The following is a 21921-nucleotide window of genomic DNA, read 5'->3' as shown; positions in this document are numbered from 1 at the left end:
TTTGTAGTGTTTTTTTCTTCTTTCTACTTTAGTTTATTTAGTAAATATTTTCTTAAGTAAGCATTTCACAGTAAGGTTATATTCGGCGCATGTGAACAATTGGAACCCTTTCCCTGTTTGACCGCTAGGTTTGATGGGAATTATGACACCTCCACAGTGGGGTTCTATAGCTCAAGCACATTCTAGTTCACGTCATGTCATGATGTTCAGCGCTTCAAGCAAAGCACCCTCCATGTCCACCCCTCTCTCGCGCTCTCTCCCCACCGGTGAAATGTCAGTCGCATCTCACGCCTGCACTTACAGTGGGGCAAAAAAGTATTTAGTCAGCCACCAATTGTGCAAGTTCTCCCACTTAAAAAGATGAGAGAGGCCTGTAATTTTCATCATAGGTACACTTCAACTATGACAGACAAAATGAGAAAAAAAATCCAGAAAATCACATTGTAGGATTTTTTATGAATTTATTTGCAAATTATGGTGGAAAATAAGTATTTGGTCAATAACAAAAGTTTATCTCAATACTTTGTTATATACCCTTTGTTGGCAATGACAGAGGTCAAACGTTTTCTGTAAGTCTTCACAAGGTTTTCACACACTGTTGCTGGTATTTTGGCCCATTCCTCCATTCAGATCTCCTCTAGAGCAGTGATGTTTTGGGGCTGTTGCTGGGCAACACGGACTTTCAACTCCCTCCAAAGATTTTCTATAGGGTTGAGATCTGGAGACTGGCTAGGCCACTCCAGGACCTTGAAATGCTTCTTACGAAGGCACTCCTTCGTTGTCCGGGCGGTGTGTTTGGGATCAGTGTCATGCTGAAAGACCCAGCCACGTTTCATCTTCAATGCCCTTGCTGATGGAAGGAGGTTTTCACTCAAAATCTCACGATACATGGCCCCATTCATTCTTTCCTTTACACGGATCAGTCGTCCTGGTCCCTTTGCAGAAAAACAGCCTCAAAGCATGATGTTTCCACCCCCATGCTTCACAGTAGGTATGGTGTTCTTTGGATGCAACTCAGCATTCTTTGTCCTCCAAACACGACGAGTTGAGTTTACCAAAAAGTTATATTTTGGTTTCATCTGACCATATGACATTCTCCCAATCTTCTTCTGGATCATCCAAATGCTCTCTAGCAAACTTCAGACGGGCCTGAACATGTACTGGCTTAAGCAGGGGGACACGTCTGGCACTGCAGGATTTGAGTCCCTGGCGGCGTAGTGTGTTACTGATGGTAGGCTTTGTTACTTTGGTCCCAGCACTCTGCAGGTCATTCACTAGGTCCCCCCGTGTGGTTCTGGGATTTTTGCTCACCCTTCTTGTGATCATTTTGACACCACGGGGTGAGATCTTGCGTGGAGCCCCAGTTCGAGGGAGATTATCAGTGGTCTTGTATGTCTTCCATTTCCTAATAATTGCTCCCACAGTTGATTTCTTCAAACCAAGCTGCTTACCTATTGCAGATTCAGTCTTCCCAGCCTGGTGCAGGTCTACAATTTTGTTTCTGGTGTCCTTTGACAGCTCTTTGGTCTTGGCCATAGTGGAGTTTGGAGTGTGACTGTTTGAGGTTGTGGACAGGTGTCTTTTATACTAATAACAAGTTCAAACAGGTGCCATTAATACAGGTAACGAGTGGAGGACAGAGGAGCCTCTTAAAGAAGAAGTTACAGGTCTGTGAGAGCCAGAAATCTTGCTTGTTTGTAGGTGACCAAATACTTATTTTCCACCATAATTTGCAAATAAATTCATAAAAAATCCTACAATGTGATTTTCTGGAATTTTTTTTCTCATTTTGTCTGTCATAGTTGAAGTGTACCTATGATGAAAATTACAGGCCTCTCTCATCTTTTTAAGTGGGAGAACTTGCACAATTGGTGGCTGACTAAATACTTTTTTGCCCCACTGTATCTGTAATGTAAATCTGACCAATCAAAAACGTAAACTACTAGCTGAAATTTGACTCCAAAAATTGTCATTTTTCATGAAATGTCCTCTTGGATCACTGAGATTAGGATCTGTACTTATCTATTTCATAATTATTCATATGTTTTTTGATCAGATATTATGCATTTCACTACAATCTTTACAAAATTCACATTACCGCAATAGTTTAAAAAAGAAATGAACAAATACATTTATAATATTATTTATCATTGCTCCCATAATGAAAAGGCCAGAGTTAGACATAACACTGAAAATACATTGAACACTAAACTAAAATTGTAAAAATTATTTTTTGAAATTCCCCCCCAAAATTGGATGAAAAATCCAAGTGGGGTAAAGGGGCTGTTTGAGAAGAACAACCTCATTCGTTCAAAAGTTTGGGGCCACTTAGAAATGTCCTTGTTTTTGAAAGAAAAGCACATTTTTTGTCTATTAAAATAACATCAAATTAATCAGAAATACAGTGTAGACATTGTTAATGTTGTAAATGACTATTGTAGCTGGAAACTGATTATTTTTTATGGAATATCTACATACAGTGGGGCAAAAAAGTATTTAGTCAGCCACCAATTGTGCAAGTTGTCCCACTTAAAAAGATGAGAGAGGCCTGTAATTTTCATCATAGGTACACTTCAACTATGACAGACAAAATGAGAAAATAAAATCCAGAAAATCACATTGTAGGATTTTTAATGAATTTATTTGCAAATTATGGTGGAAAATAAGTATTTGGTCACCTACAAACAAGCAAGATTTCTGGCTCTCACAGACCTGTAACTTCTTCTTTAAGAGGCTCCTCTGTCCTCCACTCGTTACCTGTATTAATGGCACCTGTTTGAACTTGTTATCAGTATAAAAGACACCTGTCCACAACCTCAAACAGTCACACTCCAAACTCCACTATGGCCAAGACCAAAGAGCTGTCAAAGGACACCAGAAACAAAATTGTAGACCTGCACCAGGCTGGGAAGACTGAATCTGCAATAGGTAAGCAGCTTGGTTTGAAGAAATCAACTGTGGGAGCAATTATTAGGAAATGGAAGACGTACAAGACCACTGATAATCTCCCTCGATCTGGGGCTCCACGCAAGATCTCACCCCGTGGGGTCAAAATGATCACAAGAACGGTGAGCAAAAATCCCAGAACCACACGGGGGGACCTAGTGAATGACCTGCAGAGAGCTGGGACCAAAGTAACAAAGCCTACCATCAGTAACACACTACGCCACCAGGGACTCAAATCCTGCAGTGCCAGACGCGTCCCCCTGCTTAAGCCAGTACATGTCCAGGCCCGTCTGAAGTTTGCTAGAGAGCATTTGGATGATCCAGAAGAAGATTGGGAGAATGTCATATGGTCAGATGAAACCAAAATATCACTTTTTGGTAAAAACTCAACTCATTTAAGTCATTTAGCAGACGCTCTTATCCAGAGCGACTTACAAATTGGAAAGTTCATACATATTCATCCTGGTCCCCCCGTGGGGAATGAACCCACAACCCTGGCGTTGCAAGCGCCATGCTCTACCAACTGAGCCACACGGGACCAAACACAACTCGTCGTGTTTGGAGGACAAAGAATGCTGAGTTGCATCCAAAGAACACCATACCTACTGTGAAGCATGGGGGTGGAAACATCATGCTTTGGGGCTGTTTTTCTGCAAAGGGACCAGGACGACTGATCCGTGTAAAGGAAAGAATGAATGGGGCCATGTATCGTGAGATTTTGAGTGAAAACCTCCTTCCATCAGCAAGGGCATTGAAGATGAAACGTGGCTGGGTCTTTCAGCATGACAATGATCCCAAACACACCGCCCGGGCAACGAAAGAGTGGCTTCGTAAGAAGCATTTCAAGGTCCTGGAGTGGCCTAGCCAGTCTCCAGATCTCAACCCCATAGAAAATCTTTGGAGGGAGTTGAAAGTCCGTGTTGCCCAGCAACAGCCCCAAAACATCACTGCTCTAGAGGAGATCTGCATGGAGGAATGGGCCAAAATACCAGCAACAGTGTGTGAAAACCTTGTGAAGACTTACAGAAAACATTTGACCTCTGTCATTGCCAATCTGGATTTTGTTTCTCTCATTTTGTCTGTCATAGTTGAAGTGTACCTATGATGAAAATTACAGGCCTCTCTCATCTTTTTAAGTGGGAGAACTTGCACAATTGGTGGCTGACTAAATACTTTTTTGCCACACTGTAGGTGTACAGAGGCCCATTATCAGCAACCATCACTTCTGTGTTCCAATGGCACGTTGTGTTAGCTAATCTAAGTTTATAATTTTAAAAGGCTAATTGATCATTAGAAAAAACTGTTGTGCTGATTAAAGCAGCAATAAAACTGGCCTTCTTTAGACTAGTTGATTATCTGGAGCATCAGCATTTGTGGGTTCAATTACAGGCTCAAAATGGCCAGAAACAAAGAACTTTCTTCTGAAACTCGTCAGTCTATTCTTGTCCTGAGAAATTAAGGCGAGAAATTGCCAAGAAACTCAAGATCTCGTACAATGCTGTGTACTACTCCCTTCACAGAATAGCGCAAACTGGCTCTAACCAGAATAGAAAGAGAGCTGAGCAACAACTGAGCAAGAGGACATATCACATATTTGACTCAGATCAGATTATTATTACCTTATAAATATAACTGAATTGGTTCTGGAAAGGAGGCCTTGTACTCACTGAGATAGAGGAACATACAGACGAATACGATGAGTCCGAACCAGGCGTTGAAGTAGGTGATGAAGTAGATGATGGAGATGACGATATCTGCGATGGTGGGGAAGATGCTGAATACAATGTAGCTGTGGAGAGAAAGAGAGGGAGTCCAGGTTTACCTCTGGGTTCAGACACAGAAATTCAGACATTCACAGGAAACTACACACTGTCCAGAGGTCAGGATAACACTAAGAAACTAAGACATACTACAGGGGGATGGATCATAGTTACACGGCCTGGCAAGTAGAAATGGAAGGTGGAATCAATTTTAAGGTGGAAAAGAGTACAGTTTTGGCATAATTGCTCTTTTTGAGGATAGAGCAAACACCCGAGGAAGCAGTATCTAAGCTTTGAGGATAAAGTAAATCAGATCAAATATATATGTCAAATACTTCCAAACAATTGATACAGTTAGTCTGGTTCTATGTTGCCAACTGAATAGTTGAAAAAGTGCAAAGCTAAGGCCAAGCTCAATCAAGCATATCTCAGACCAATGTTCCCTCAATTTTTTCAGCACTGAGCAAATTTCAGGTCTGCTGAGCGCAAACTTGAACATTGTGAAAATTCTGTGCAACCTCCGGCGGGCGTTAAATGTGAACACTGAGGCTGTACCTACTTTAAGTTACAGTTAAGTGCTCAAGTAGGCTATTGTGGCTATTTGATCATAATGAAGGCCTACCAGTGGCCTACCATCAAAAACAATGTAGAAAATGTATCTCAAAACATTTTAACATGGAAATAAGTGTTCTATCATCCAGCCTACATTAGCAGCCAATGTGTGGTGTTCAATGTAGTCCTACATTCCATGACACTTTTGAAAACAAAACATGCATGGCTTGACATGAACCTGTTTATCCACTTGTCCTTCAGACAAGGCGGTCTGAAAATGTTGTTGTGCTCTTTGATGCAAGAAACCACTTGACAAAATAAAATAATTATTCCCATACCATTATTACAGAGAATCAGACAAATTATGCTACCCTCTGCCTATTGGCTACTTAGCTTATTCAAGCCTATCTCAAAATACAACACTGCCACTAAGACAAAAAAAAACTATCTGACTCACTTTTCAAAGATAGCTAGAAATGCACACATTTTGTTCTCTTGTAGGAAGCAATCACTCCCCCCCATTGCTGACTACAAATTATCGCTAACTGGGCTAATGACTCACTCATTAGCAAAGGATTTGAACAAATGTGCACAGGTGGCTACATGTAGCTCTCACTTTGATCTCAAGACAAGCGCATCTACTAACGACCGCTCATGCTGTAAACACTGTCCAGTTCAAAGTGAATGGCACAGGTTCCATATATGGCAATGGTCTATTTGCATATAGGCCTACTGCAGTTCTGATAGTTTATGGTGCACCGGTCTGTGTATAGAGTACGGGCCTTGTCAATCCGATGCATTCTCCCTATAATAAAATCTCTTGGATAGTAAGTTTTGTTTCGGTATGTTGCATTGAAAGTGGCTAATATTGCGTTGATTCGATCGCAATTACAACAGTAAAAGGAAAACGTTGGTAGTGTTATCTGACATGGAAAACTGTAGAAAATTAAGTGAAGTTCAATCTCGTGCTTCTCTGCACGGGCTGATATTTCTTCTGCGCAGCAGTCCCGGGGGAGATGCGCACCGATTTTAGGAAATATTGCCTTAGACAGTGTTTGACATATACAGTGGGGAGAACAAGTATTTGATACACTGCCGATTTTGCAGGTTTTCCTACTTACAAAGCATGTAGAGGTCTGTAATTTTTATCATAGGTACACTTCAACTATGAGAGACGGAATCTAAAACAAAAATCCAGAAAATCACATTGTATGATTTTTAAGTAATTAATTTGCATTTTATTGCATGACATAAGTATTTGATACATCAGAAAAGCAGAACTTAATATTTGGTACAGAAACCTTTGTTTGCAATTACAGAGATCATACGTTTCCTGTAGTTCTTGACTAGGTTTGCACACACTGCAGCAGGGATTTTGGCCCACTCCTCCCTACAGATCTTCTCCAGATCCTTCAGGTTTCGGGGCTGTCGCTGGGCAATACGGACTTTCAGCTCCCTCCAAAGATTTTCTATTGGGTTCAGGTCTGGAGACTGGCTAGGCCACTCCAGGACCTTGAGATGCTTCTTACGGAGCCACTCCTTAGTTGCCATGGCTGTGTGCTTCGTGTCGTTGTCATGCTGGAAGACCCAGCCACGACCCATCTTCAATGCTCTTACTGAGGGAAGGAGGTTGTTGGCCAAGATCTCGCGATACATGGCCCCATCCATCCTCCCCTCAATACGGTGCAGTCGTCCTGTCCCCTTTGCAGAAAAGCATCCCCAAAGAATGATGTTTCCACCTCCACGGTTGGGATGGTGTTCTTGGGGTTGTACTCATACTTCTTCTTCCTCCAAACACGGCGAGTGGAGTTAGACCAAAAAGCTCTATTTTTGTCTCATCAGACCACATGACCTTCTCCCATTCCTCCTCTGGATCATCCAGATGGTCATTGGCAAACTTCAGACAGGCCTGGACATGCACTGGCTTAAGCAGGGGGACCTTGCGTGCGCTGCAGGATTTTAATCCATGACGGCGTAGTGTGTTACTAATGGTTTTCTTTGAGACTGTGGTCCCAGCTCTCTTCAGGTCATTGACCAGGTCCTGCCGTGTAGTTCTGGGCTGATCCCTCACCTTCCTCATGATCATTGATGCCCCACGAGGTGAAATCTTGCATGGAGCCCCAGACCGAGGGTGATTGACCGTCATCTTGAACTTCTTCCATTTTCTAATAATTGCGCCAACAGTTGTTTCCTTCTCACCAAGCTGCTTGCCTATTGTCCTGTAGCCCATCCCAGCCTTGTGCAGGTCTACAATTTTATCCCTGATGTCCTTACACAGCTCTCTGGTCTTGGCCATTGTGGAGAGGTTGGAATCTGTTTGATTGTGTGTGGACAGGTGTCTTTTATACAGGTAACGAGTTCAAACAGATGCAGTTAATACAGGTAATGAGTGGAGAACAGGAGGGCTTCTTAAAGAAAAACTAACAGGTCTGTGAGAGCCGGAATTCTTACTGGTTGGTAGGTGATCAAATACTTATGTCATGCAATAAAATGCAAATTAATTATTTAAAAATCATACAATGTGATTTTCTGGATTTTTGTTTCAGATTCCGTCTCTCACAGTTGAAGTGTACCTATGATAAAAATTACAGACCTCTACATGCTTTGTAAGTAGGAAAACCTGCAAAATCGGCAGTGTATCAAATACTTGTTCTCCCCACTGTACAACCTGTGTCTGAAAGATATCATTAGTAATCTAAGGCAGATGAGTTTCCCCCTTATAATGTAAAATGCTTTGAAAATGCTATATACAGTTGAAGTTGGAAGTTTACTGTCATGTTTTGTCATTGATTATCATGTCTTGTCCCTGTGCTTCCCTTCTATTCGTTTCCCTCTGCTGGTCTTATTAGGTTCTTTCCCTCTTTCTATCCCACTCTCTCCCTCCCTCTCTCCCTCTCTCGCTCTCTCTCTCTATCGTTCCGTTCCTGCTCCCAGCTGTTCCTCATTCTCCTAACTACCTCATTTACTCTTTCACACCTGTCCCCTATTTTGCCCTCTGATTAGAGTCCCTATTTCTCCCTCTGTTTTCCGCTTCTGTCCTTGTCGGATCCTTGTTTGATGTTTGCTGTTCTGTGTCCTTGTTCCGCCCTGTCGTGTTTTTGCCTTCTACAGATGCTGCGTGTGAGCAGGTGTCTATGTCAGCTACGGCCTGTGCCTTCCCGAAGCGACCTGCAGTCTGTGGCCGCGTCTCCAGTCGTTCCTCTCTACTGACGAGAGGATTTCAGTTTTCCTGTTTTGGATTTACCTAAGATATTATCCAGGAGTATCGGTTTTTGTTTAAGACTGGAATAAAGACTCTGTTTCTATTAAGTCGCTTTTGGGTCCTCATTCATCAGCATAACATTTACATACACCTTAGCCAAATACATTTAAACTCAGTTTTTCACAATTCCTTACATTTAACTCCAGTAAAAATTCCCTGTCTTAGGTCAGTTAGGATCACCACTTTATTTTAAGAATGTGAAATGTCAGAATAATAACATAGAGAATGATTTATTTCAGCTTTTATTTATTTCATCACCTTATCAGTGGGTCAGAAGTTTACATACACTCAATTAGTATTTGGTAGCATTGCCTTTAAATTGTTTAACTTGGTCAAACGTTTCGGGTAGCCTTCCACAAGCTTCCCACAATAAGTTGGGTGAATTTTGGCCCATTCCTCCTGACAGAGCTGGAGTAACTGAGTCAGGTTTGTAGGCCTCCTCCCACTGATAAGGAACAGTCACTATTCCTCTTGTAGTAACAGTAGTTACAAAAACTCAGCTAATTTCTATGCAATTAAAATACAATATTACCAAAGTATTATGTAACATGCTAATAAAATGTTGCTCCAAACGTAATTAGTTTTATTACACAGGCATAAGAACAGTTTAATGTTGAGTTACTGAGAAAGATAACTAAGAAAATATGGCTTTTAATGTCGACAGGAAACGAAATATCCAAGAACTACCTTTTTGAATCAACTACAGCCAATGTTTATATGTTAAAGCTATTTCTAAGATGCCTACTTTCAGTTTTTCCGAACTCGCTTCACTCGCGAATAAGAGGGAGGCTTGCGCCACCAACGCTGGCACATGTGCAGATCAAACACACTGCTGGAACGCCGATTAAGCGGTTTACATGTCCTAATAATTCAATAGATTTCTCAGAAAACCAGGTGTTTTAATCGGCGTATGCTTACTTTGATTTTGAAACCAATTAATATAAGCAGAGTAAGGTGTTTTTACATGACTATTTTCATACTCGGCCTACTGCTATAATCAGTTTAATATTTAATTATTAGTAGGGATGCACAATATATCGGTGAACATATCGGAATCGGACGATATTAACTAAAAATGCCAACATCGGTATCGGCCGATGTCTATTTTAACGCCGATGTGCAAAACCGATGTCAAAGCTGATGTGCATACCTATATAACATAGGTACATGACGTAATGACGGCGCGTAAAATTTTGCGCGACATGTGCAACACAGCATTCCTAAACTAGGCCACAATGTCTGCAGTGTGGATCGAGCAGTCAACAAGTCGGGCAGTCATTTGAAAGAGTAAGAACATTTCAGCGAGACACTCATACACAAAATCCATTAAAGCCAAGATAATTGCCCTTGACAATCAACCGTTCTCTGTCGTGGGTTATGTTGGCTTTCGCCGACTGGTTGAGCACCGGTACACACTACCAAGTGCGCTATTTTTCAGATGTTGCCCTACCGGAGTTACAAAGTAATAGCGTCACTGCTATTAGCTTCACGACATACATACTATGGAACACCGTTTCGGTCTTTGCGTGTCAGTAGCACTGTCAAAGCTGTACAAAAAAGTCTGCAAACAAGCAAACACCGGCCACGAACGTTGTGTTTTAAATACCGTGTTGGTAATAAAGCATCATTTCTTCGACCACAACTTCTCTGGTAGCTAGCTTTAGCTTGGTACCTAGCTAGCACCAATACACCCAGCCTGAAAATAATGACCAGTAGAAACTGCAGTCATTTTCATTATTCTTAGTAATGATTTAGGAGTCCTTGTGAGTAAGTATTGTTGTTCGCCTATTGAAATTGAACTTCAGTTCATGAAAATAAATTGCTAGCCAGCTACTTAACCCTGTTGCCCAGAACTAACGTTATAAGCAGCCAGCAAGCTTCATCTGGCTAGTGAGGCTAGCCACAATACGGATTAGGCACAATAGTGGAATTTGCGGTCTGCCTTCAAAATAAAAGTATGTCATTGACAGTGATGCAAATGAATACAAATAGCAGAATTATGCCATACTTTTATTTTGAAGGCTAACCGCAAAGTCCACTATTGTAGCTAATCCTTTTGTGGCTAGCTTCACATAGATGGGTCCGACCATTAATCAAATAAGAACTGTCCTATAAATTAGGGTTATTTAGATGATGGCACTTAGCTATATAGTTAGCTAAGCTAGCAATGTAGGCGCGCAAGACAGCTTTACCAGCTTCATAGCAAACGTATCGATGAATCGTTGTGACATGAAATACGAGTGACAGTGTAATCAATGTGTAATAACTACGTAAAAAATGGATGAACGCGTCAAATTATTATGTGACGTGCAGTCATATTCAGGTCCTGATTGGTCAACAAGCTTATTTGACACGTGAACTAGTGTTAAATATTCTATTATTTGATACGCAAAAACCCAAATGGCATACCATAGAAATCCTGGTTAAGAATGAAACGACTGAACAAATGAACAATGGCACAGCAAGTAAGTGGCATAGCAAGTAAGTGAAAGAAATAGGTTTTGATTATGTTTTACTGGTAATGGGGACATACGTAAATGCCAACAAAATAACTTTTTGGTCAGTGTGTGTGTGTAACCTTTATTTAACTAGGCAAGTCAGTTAAGAACAAAATCTTATTTACAATGACGGCCTACCCCGGCCAAACCCGGACGACACTGGGCCAATTGTGCGCCGCCCTATGGGACTCCCAATCACGGCCGGATCTGATACAACCTGGATTCAAACCAGGGACTGTAGTGACGCCTCTTGCACTGAGATGCAGTGCCTTAGACCGCTGCGTCCATGTGTGTGTGTGTTAACTATTTAACTGTACTAGAATGCTTAAAAGGCTGATAAAATTTTAAATATTGGTTATCGGTATCGTATTTTTTTTTACAAGGAAAATATCAGATATCGGTATCGGCCAAAAATGTCATATCGGTGCATCACTAATTATTAGTGTGCATGTAAATGTACTCATTGACACACATAATTTATTATTATGAGACTCACCTGAGCAGGGTGTTGATGGAGGAGGTGCCACGGTCGATGCTACGCAGGACGTCCCCGGTGCGTCGGCCCAGGTGCCAGCGCAGTGACAGTGCGTGCAGGTGGCCAAACAAACGCACCTGCACCACCCGGTTGGTGTGCTGCTGCACGCGGATCCACAGGAAGGAGCGCATGTTACTGATGAAGCCAGACGCACCTAGGAAAGAGAGGGGAAAGAAAGGGGAGGGGGGGAGAGTGGGGTTGGGGAGAGAGAGAGAGGGGGAAAGGGGAGAGGAGTGAGAGAGCGAGGAAACAAAAGAGAGAATTAAAATAACAGCATACAAGGAATGGGTAATGCGGTAGAGAAAGAAAATATGGGGTGAAAGTCCCACTCACCTGCCCCTCCACCTTGCAGGACCTTGAGCAGGACATAGACACACACAGTGGTGACCAAGGTCTTCCAGCTGCTTCCATCAGTCAGCTCATTCACTGTGACAGAAAGAGAGGTTTTGAAAAGGAATGACAGTGTCAGGTCATCTTTTCTGCAGTTGTGCTTGGTAGATATTCAGATGTCAGCCTCAACGATATCAAAGCCTTTTGAGAAAAACTAAAGATGACCTGCAACGCAAACAATAAGGCTGTGACAACAACTAAGATCTTAAAAGGTATTCAGGGAAGACGTTCAGAAACGAGGGAGGATCTCTCACCGATGTTCTTGTAGTAGATGGGGACAAAGACATTGATGACCCTCTCCAAACCAAGCAGGCACAGGCAGAGCAGCACCAGGCCCTGTAGTAGAATATTGCCCCGGGGCCACATGTAGGGCACCAGCAGACGCACCTTCTGCCCAAAGTCCTGCCAGGTAGACTGGGACTCCTCCGCCCCACCCAACAGGGGCTGAGGTAGAGATAGGGGTTATTATGGGACATGGTGGCAAAGACAGACAAACAGACACTCATTACAAACTTACACACACGCACAAACTGAATCAGGATATATTCATATTTATACAGTCATTGGATATTATACACACATAAGGGATGTGATTACAGGTCATCAAAATACTGCATTTGATTTGATTTGATTACTAGGTTACCTGGCCAGTGCCGCCCTCCACGTCACGTTCGTCCTCGTTGATCAGGAGCATGTATGGTCTTCGTGGCAACCCCGGAGCCTTTAGGCCCAGGAAGAAGAGCATTCCTGTGCCGAGGTAGCGCATCAACCACAGAGAAAACTCCACCTCAGGTAATGAATGAAAAATGCTTAGTCATAACTGAACCTTTAAAGGGGCAATCCGCAGTTGTAACAATAACAAAGTGGGGACCCCGCCTGTTTTGGAAAAAAGCTGAGGGATCGGTCTGGAGAAATGAAACCACCCAACTTCATAGACCCAGCTATGTATGCAAGGACCGACCATCCATAATATCAACATTATAATTTGAATCATGCTTTGAGGCTATACAGTGTTTGTTAACATTTACAATGTTTACAAACATTGGAGTAAAACAAGCTTATATTTTGGGTTCTGATGTGGTGTGAAAGTTGAACTAAGCTCACGAGGAATTTATAAACTATAGCACCGTTCAAAAGTTTAGGGTCACTTAGAAATGTCCTTGTTTTTGAAAGAAAAGCACATTTTTTGTCCATTAAAATAACATCAAATTGATCAGAAATACAGTGTAGACATTGTTAATGTTGTAAATGACTATTGTAGCTGGAAACAGCAGATTATTTATGGAATATCTACATAGGCGTACAGAGGCCCATTATCAGCAACCATCACTCCTGTGTTCCAACAGCACGTTGTATTTGCTAATCTAAGTTTATCATTTTAAAAGGCTAATTGATCCTTAGAAAACCATTTTTCCAATTATGTTAGCACAGCTGAAAACTGTTGTTCTGATTAAAGAAGCAATAAAACTGGACTTCTTTAGACTAGTTGAGTATCTGGAGCATCAGCATTTGTGTGTTCGATTACAGGCTCAAAATGGCCAGAAACCTTTCTTCTGAAACCCGTCAGTCTATTCTTGTTCTGAGAAATTAAGGCTATTCCATGCGAGAAATTGCCAATAAACTGAAGATCTTGTACAACGCTGTGTACTACTCCCTTCACAGAATAGCGCAAACTGGCTCTAACCAGAATAGAAAGAGGAGTGGGAGGCCCCGGTGCACAACTGAGCAAGAGGACAAGTACATTAGAGTGTCTAGTTTGAGAAACGGACACCGATCCCGTAGAGGTTAATGATCCCAAGCCCAGAAAAAAAGCCCAAATGATTGTGCCGTTATCCAATACATACAGTATATGATATAGGTTACTGCACATTACGCACGACAGAAACACATAAAAGCCCATAGTTGTAGCTAGCTATATGCTCTCTCCAGTAAATAAATGAAACAAGCTCCAACATGCTAATCTTTGAGTGTTAACTGTATTACTGTACTGTAATATATGGACTGAAAATACGCACATCGTTCAAACCATGATAAAGCAAGGAGATAACATGCAATTCTGGTGCAGCACATGCAGCCTCAAAGTTACAAGTAGCCTGTAGGCTAGTGAATTTGATTTGAACTTTGAAATATAAATTAGGGCCTATTTGTATAATTAGTAGGCTGACGCATATATACCTTTCACAATACTTCCCCTAATGTTATTAGCCTACCTCATCTCCTCTTGTTGCGTCATTCCTTCCTCGCATTCAACAGTTGTCCTTATCTTCATCATTCTAATGACATCCTTAAATAATATAGGACTAGAATTAGATGCAGAAGGCTTTCACTTCTCTTCACGAAGATTAAATGGCTATGGGTCTGAATAAATAACTGCTATAGCCTACCGCCATCGCACGTTCGCTCTTCTTTAAAATGACCTGTGAGTTCTATAATGTCCGCCAAGCTATTCCAGTCTAGCTTGTCCTGCATGGGACTCCAAAAGCTAAGGAGAGTTTTTTAAGGCGAGAGGCCAGCGGAGCACAGGTGCGTGCGTATTGCGCACGAGAGGCTATAAGTTAGAAGCTTATTATGCATAACCCATCATTAATTAGCTAAATACAATGCTAAGACTGCATTGAATGTATTACCTGAAAGAGGTAGGCTAGGCCATCTATTTACAGTATACACACTACATCTATATACAGTATACACATATATATACAGTTGAAGTCGGAAGTTTACATACACTTAGGTTGGGGTCGTGTTAACATATTATAGTTTTGGCAAGTCGGTTAGGACATCTACTTTGCATGACAGTAATTTTTCCAACAATTATTTACAGATAGATTATTTAACTTATAATTCACTGTATCACAATTCCAGTGGGTCAGATGTTCACATACACTAAGTTGACTGTTCCTTTAAACAGCTTGGAGAATTCAAGAAAATGTCATGGCTTTAGAAGCTTCTGATAGGCTAATTGACACCATTTGAGTCAATTGGAGGTGTACCTGTGGATGTATTTCAAGGCCTACCTTCAAACTCAGTGCCTCTTTGCTTGACATCATGGGGAAATCAAAAGAAATCAGCCAAGACCTCAGAAAATAATTTGTGGACCCCTACAAGTCTGGTTCATCCTTGGGAGCGACTTTCAAATGCCTGAAGGTACCACGTTCATCTGTACAAACAATAGTATGCAAGTATAAACACCATGGGACCACGCAGCTGTCATACCGCTCAGGAAGGAGACGTGTTCTGTCTCCTAGAGATGAACGTAGTTGTGCGAAAAGTGCAAATCAATCCCAGAACAGCAGCAAAGGACCTTGTGAAGATGCTGGAGGAAACAGGTACAAAAGTATCTATATCCACAGTAAAACGAGTCCTATATCGACATAACCTGAAAGGCCGCTCAGCAAGGAAGAAGCCACTGCTCCAAAACCGCCATAAAAAAGCCAGACTACGGTTTGCAACTGCACATGGGGACAAAGATCGAAGTTTTTGGAGGAATGTCCTCTGGTCTGATGAAACAAAAATAGAACTGTTTGGCCATAATGACCATCGTTATGTTTGGAGGAAAATGGGGGAGGCTTGCAAGCTGAAGAACACCATCCCAACCGTGAAGCACGGGGGTGCTTTGCTGAAGGAGGGACTGGTGCACTTCACAAAATAGATGGCATCATGAGGGAGGCAAATTATGTGGATATATTGAAGCAACATCTCAAGACATCAGTCAGGAAGTTAAAGCTTAGTCGCAAATGGGTCTTTCCAAATGGACAATGTCCCCAAGCATACTTCCAAAGTTGTGGCAAAATGACTTAAGGACAACAAAGTCAAGGTATTGGAGTGGCCATCACAAAACCCTGACCTCAATCCTATAGAAAATTTGTGGGCATGTGCGAGCAAGGAGGCCTACCCACCTGACTCAGTTACACCAGCTCTGTCAGGAGGAATGGGCCAAAATTCACCCAACTTAATGTGGGAAGCTTGTGGAAGGCTACCCGAAACGTTTGACCCAAGTTAAACAATTTAAAGGCAATGCTACCAAATACTAATTGAGTGTATGTAAACTTCTGACCCACTGGGAATATGATGAGATAAATAAAAGCTGAAATTAATAATTCTCTCTACTATTATTCTGACATTTCCCATTCTTAAAATAAAGTGGTGATCCGAACTGACCAAAGACAGGGAATTTTTACTAGGATTAAATGTCAGGAATTGTGAAAAACTGAGTTTAAATGTATTTGGCTAAGGTGTATGTAAACTTCCGACTTCAACTGTATATTTATTTGGGGGAGTGTCCAGAGGGAGAAGGATGTGGAAGGGCAAGATGGGGCAGTGACTCAGCACTTCTAGAGTTACTCATAGCTGAATAATGATCATGGCTCCCCTCCCACTGTTGTGTCATGGATGGAAAATCAGTTCCTATTTTAGCGTCTACTTGTGAGAAACTGCTTTGAAATAGATTGTTAAAAAAAAATATATACAATCACAACACTCATGATGAATAAGGGATTTAGAGGTTATTAAGTAGGTACTTACCATATTACATCTAGCCTATGTCTCCCATTTACATGGATATCACACCCTATGAGCAGACTAACTTCATTTTTTAGAAAGCCCACTACTACACTTGTGCAATGGAGTGTTGAAACTAAGTTTAATACTTATATCAAGCAACATTATATGTCAACATTTGAACAACCTCAATGAAACTATGGAGTTGGATGGCAGTTTATCCTCACTGAGGGTTGAGCTGTGGGGTTCATTCAAAAAGGTGAAATGTTTGTAACGTTGCAGATAGAAAGGCAATGAAAATACCTTAACCTGACATTTTAAACATGTTTGTTCTACAACAATATATTTATTTCTGAAAGTCCTGTAACGCTACACCCTCCTAAACAGACTCCAGTGCCACGTCCAGTAGGCAAAGGTTGTGCAACGTTCAGATATAAATACATTATGTTTAACAGACATGCCTCTCTGAGTCATTTGTAGATTGAGGACATTCTATAATGTTAAACCCTCAACAAAACCGCTGGTCCTCTCTCACCTGCTGCTGTGTGTTCTCCAGGCCCCACCACCAGTAGGGGCTGGCCCAGGAGATGAAGGCCAGGTTCTCTGCTGAGAATGCCACAGCCCAGAAGAGCAGCAGCACCGTGCTGTGGCCCCTTGTCCGGTCCCTCACCAGCACCCACCTCCTCTCCAGCTTTAGCAGGGCCACGGCCCAGGCCCAGCCCAGCATGGACAGGCAGCCAAACAGCACCACATAGCCGGGGAGCTCCCCTCCACCGGCGGCCCTCCACACCAGCCCCCCTAAGAACTGCAGCAGGAGGAGCAGGGAGACTCCCAGTTGGAGGCCATAGAGGCGCGAGCGCGGCACGAATTTGGGCTCCATCTCGGTGCCGTAGCGGCGGTAGCAGACGCAGTGGATGGCGCCGAAGAAGAAGGAGAGGGTAAGCAGGACCGTGGGCACCAGGGTGAAGTAGAAGCAGGGCGAGATGCCGCCCTCCAGCCAGGCTTCGGAAATGGAAGCGCTGGCCTCACAGTAGCTTTGCACTACCACCATGGTGGCTGGGAGCTGGAGAGACAGGGAGGGGAAAGAGAGTATTCACTATAACATACATATTACTACCACATTAAGCCTACACATAGGGCTCAAGATCATAAACCTGGTCCGCATGTATGTTAAGATATTTTAAAAAGGCAGGACAGGCAAAGGAAATCATACAGTAGACTGCATGAAATTAGCTTTCCAAAATAGTATTTTTGAATTTGCACCGGACCTTATTTGTATCCTATCCTAAACTGCTATTCATGATGACATTCAACTAGTTTAACTTCTTCCATTCATAACTCCCCCAGCAACGATCAAAAGTGAAGTTAGTCAACACAATGAACAGGCGAATCCACACCCCATAGTGTCATCTGGGGTGGGCAGTGGACCAATTCTGATTCAGTCAAGGCACTTAAGACACCAAAACACATCACATATCATCAACTGATATTTATTCAAAATATCACACTAGAATTAGGTTACAGTGGTGTGCCGACACATGTACCATGGAGTAGCTTGGCATGTTGGAACAAGCCCTCACAAGCTCCAGTTCAGAGAGAGGTCACTGCGCACATTGTAATTTCAACTAATACAATTATTAATTTGGATGTACATGACTTATCTTAATGAAAGAACAACTGCACTCTATTATCATAACCCCCCAAAAAACTATTAACCCCTATTACTCCATTGTTTTTGTTGTCATGTGATATGGAACTTTAAACAAACGCTTCAGATTATGTTTTACAAAACAGTTGTTGCTCTTATGGAATCATTTCTTGAGCACTACAGATATCATCATAGGAATCAAGATGCATATTCCCCTGTGGCATTGTTTAGCCTGTTTTTCTTGGTGTCCAGCTCTTTGACAGACAGGGAGTATTTAAACAATGTGACTGTGACGACAGAGCGTCAGATTTACAGTAGTAATTTTTCTCTAGCTACCATTTGTGGGTTTTTCAGTCTGACCTATCAAGATAGCTAACGTTAGCTAAATTAGCTAGTTTAGATCTGTTGCTGTTATTACAACACTCACCTTCTCAAGACAAGCTGGTGCTGGAAAGCGATTTAGTGAATTGCAGCTACCAACAAATAACCCGTTTTACGCGAAGAGATATTAGAAGTAAAAAATAACAATAATGGTCATTTTGTTGTATCCACTTGTAAATTGTCCTTATTCTTCTTGCGGCATTCAGGAGCGAAGTAATCCATGACTCGACAATCGACACTTTCCTAAAAAAAACACTGCCTGAACCGGGTCCTAGAGCCCCCTGGGTCACAAACATGTTCAAAACGAATGTTACGCAATGTCATATATGACCAGTAGATGACGGTATATACAAAGACATCATACCTCACATCAAAATGCCATCTGAACGCTGGGTCTCATCATAGTCTACAGAGAGGAATAGGCTGACAGTATACAGTCAGTCAGTATACCAACATCTTAGCTACAGAAGATTAAGATGGATAAGAAAATACATTTGTTCATTCCTGTAAGTCCAAAATGAGGAGTAGAAATTTCAACGCAATAAAAAATCAAATTGTATTTGTCATATGCCTTGTAAACAACAGGTGCAGAAAAACAGTGAAATGTTTACTTACGGCCCCTCCCAACAATGCAGAGAGAAAGAAAATAGAGAAATAATAGAAAAGTAATAATAAAACTAATAATAAATCACCAATGTGTAGCGATAACTTGGCTATATACACAGGGTACCAGTACAGAGTTGATGTGCAGGGGTACGAGTTAATTGAGATAGATCTGTATGTATAACTAGGAATGAAGTGATTAGTCAACAGGACGGATAATAAACAGTAGCAGCAGCATATGTAATGAGACAAATAGGGTAAATGGGGTCAATGCAGAAAAGGGTCAATGCAGATAATCCGGGTGGCTATTTGGTTAACTATTTAACTAACTATGTAGCAGCCTTATGGCTTGGGGGTAGAAGCTGTTCAGGGTCTTGTTGGTTCTAGACTTGGTGCATCGGTACTGCTTACCGTGCGGTAGCAGAGAGAACAGTCTTGGACTTGGGTGTCTGGAGAATTAGCATATTTTTAGGGCCTTCCTCTGACACCGCCTGGTATAGAGGACCTGGATGGAAGGGAGCTCGGCCCCAGTGATGTCCTGGGCCGTGCGCGTTACCCTCTGTAGCACCTTGCGGTCGGATGCCAAGCAGTTGCCATACCAACCGGTGATGCAGCCATTCAAGATGCTCTCAATGGTGCAACTGTATAATCTTTTGAGGATCTGAGGGCCCATGCCAAATCTTTTCAGCCTCCTGTGAGGGAAGAGGCATTGTCGTGCCCTCTTCACGACTGATTTGGTGTGTATGGACCATGATAGTGATGTGGACACTGAGGAACTTGAAGCTCTCGACCCGCTCCACTGCAGCCTGTTCGATGTGAATGGGGCATCCTCGGCCCTCTGTGTCCTGTAGTCCACGGTCAGCTCCTTTGTCTTGCTGATGTTGAGGGAGAAGTTGTTGTCCTGGCACTACACTGCCAGGTCTCTGACCTCCTCCCTTTAAGCGGTCTCATTGTCATCAGTGATCAGGCCTGCCACCGTAGTGTCATCAGCACTCTTAATGATGGTGTCGGAGTTGTACTTGGCCACGCAGTCGTGGGTAAACAAGGCGTACAGGAAGGAACTAAGCCGCACCCCTGAGGGGCACCAATGTTGAGGTTCAGCATGGCAGACGTGTTGTTGCCTACCCTCACCACCTGGGGGAGGCCCGTCAGGATGTCCAGGATCTAGTTGCAGAAGGAGGTGTTCAGTCCCAGGGTGCTTACCTTAGTGATGAGCTTGGAGGGCACTGTGGTATTGAACGCTGAGCTGTAGTCAATGAACATTAGTCTCACATAGGTGTTCCTTTTGTCCAGGTGGGAGAGGGCAGTGTGGAGTGCAATAGCGATTTGTAGATCTGCCGGGGAGGTATTTATTTAATTTTTTATTTAACCTTTATTTAACCAGGTAGGCCAGTTGAGAACAAGTTCTCATTTACAAGATAAAGCAAAGCAGTGTGATAAAAACAACACAGAGTTACACAAGGGATAAACAAAAGTACAGTCAATAACACAATAGAACAATCTATATACAGTGTGTGCAAATGTAGTAAGATTAGGGAGGTAAAGGCAATAAATAGGCCATAGTGGCGAAATAATTACAATTTATCATTAACACTGGAGTGATGTGATGTGCAGATGATGATGTGCAAGTAGAGATACTGGGGTGCAAAAGAGCAAAACAAATAACAATATGGGGATGAGGTAGTTGGGTGTGCTATTTACACATTGGCTGTGCACAGGTACAGTGATCGGTAAGCTGCTCTGACAGTTTATGCCTAAAGTTAGAGAGGGAGGTATAAGACTCCAGCTTCAGAGATTTTTTACAATTTGTTCCAGTCATTGGCAGCAGAGAACTGTAAGGAAAGGCGGCCAAAGGAAGTGTTGGCATTGGGGATGACCAGTGCAATATACCTGCTGGAGCACGTGCTACGGGTGGGTGTTGCTATGGTGACCAGTGAGCTGAAATAAGGCGGTGCTTAACCTAGCAAAGACTTATAGATGACCTGGAGCCAGTGGGTTTGACAACGGATATGTAGTGAGGGCCAGCCAACGAGAGCATACAGGTCGCAGTGGTGGGTAGTATATGGGGCTTTGGTGACAAAACGGATGGCACTGTGATAGACTACATCTAGTTTGCTGAGTAGTGTTGGGGGCTATTTTGTAAATGACATTTCCAAAGTCAAGGATCGGTAGGATAGTCAGTTTTACGAGGATATGTTTGGCAGCATGAGTGAAAGAGGCTTTGTTATGAAATAGGAAGCCAATTCTAGATTTCATTTTGGATTGGAGATGCTTAATGTGAGTCTGGAAGGAGAGTTTACAGTCTAACTAGACACCTAGGTATTTGTAGTTGTCCACATATTCTAAGTCAGAACTGTCCAGAGTAGTGATGCTAGTCGGGCTGGAGGGTGCGGGCAGCAATCGGTTGAAGTGCATGCATTGAGTTTTACTAGCATTTAAAAGCAGTTGGAGGCCACGGAAGGAGTGTTGTATGGCATTGAAACTCGTTTGGAGGTTTGTTGACATGGTGTCCGAAGAAGGGCCAGATGTATACAGAATGGTGTCGTCTGCGTAGAGGTGGATCAGAGAATCACCAGCAGCAAGAGCGACATCATTGCTATACAGTGGGGAGAACAAGTATTTGATACACTGCCGATTTTGTAGGTTTTCCTACTTACAAAGCATGTAGAGGTCTGTAATTTTTTTATCATAGGTACACTTCAACTGTGAGATACGGAATCTAAAACAAAAATCCAGAAAATCACATTGTATGATTTGTAAGTAATTCATTTGCATTTTATTGCATGACATAAGTATTTGATCACCTACCAACCAGTAAGAATTCCGGCTCTCACAGACCTGTTAGTTTT

General features: G+C 42.3%; 1 protein-coding gene across 2 annotated transcripts in view; it reads right to left on the bottom strand.

The window, feature by feature from the left end:
- LOC139532110 (ATP-binding cassette sub-family B member 6-like) overlaps window positions 1-18706 on the bottom strand; it is a 41354-nt gene extending 22648 nt beyond the window's left edge. The window contains exons 1-7 of one of the 2 annotated variants that reach the window (XM_071329266.1): window positions 18516-18706; window positions 16976-17503; window positions 12587-12730; window positions 12198-12387; window positions 11887-11979; window positions 11515-11707; window positions 4614-4735 (exon numbers count right to left, since the gene is read on the bottom strand). In XM_071329266.1, the coding sequence (XP_071185367.1) occupies window positions 4614-4735; window positions 11515-11707; window positions 11887-11979; window positions 12198-12387; window positions 12587-12730; window positions 16976-17491 (1258 nt within the window). In that variant the 5' untranslated portion in view covers window positions 17492-17503; window positions 18516-18706. Of the gene's footprint in view, window positions 1-4613; window positions 4736-11514; window positions 11708-11886; window positions 11980-12197; window positions 12388-12586; window positions 12731-14153; window positions 14228-16975; window positions 17504-18515 lie in introns of those variants that run through there. The other variant, XM_071329267.1, reaches the window with a different exon arrangement.
- Window positions 18707-21921: the final 3215 nt, after the last annotated feature.

This window comes from Salvelinus alpinus, chromosome 10 (genome assembly GCF_045679555.1).
Source record: "Salvelinus alpinus chromosome 10, SLU_Salpinus.1, whole genome shotgun sequence".
NCBI lineage: Eukaryota > Metazoa > Chordata > Actinopteri > Salmoniformes > Salmonidae > Salvelinus > Salvelinus alpinus.
Note: the sequence above shows the minus strand (reverse complement) of the source record. Positions and strands in the feature narration are given on the sequence as shown.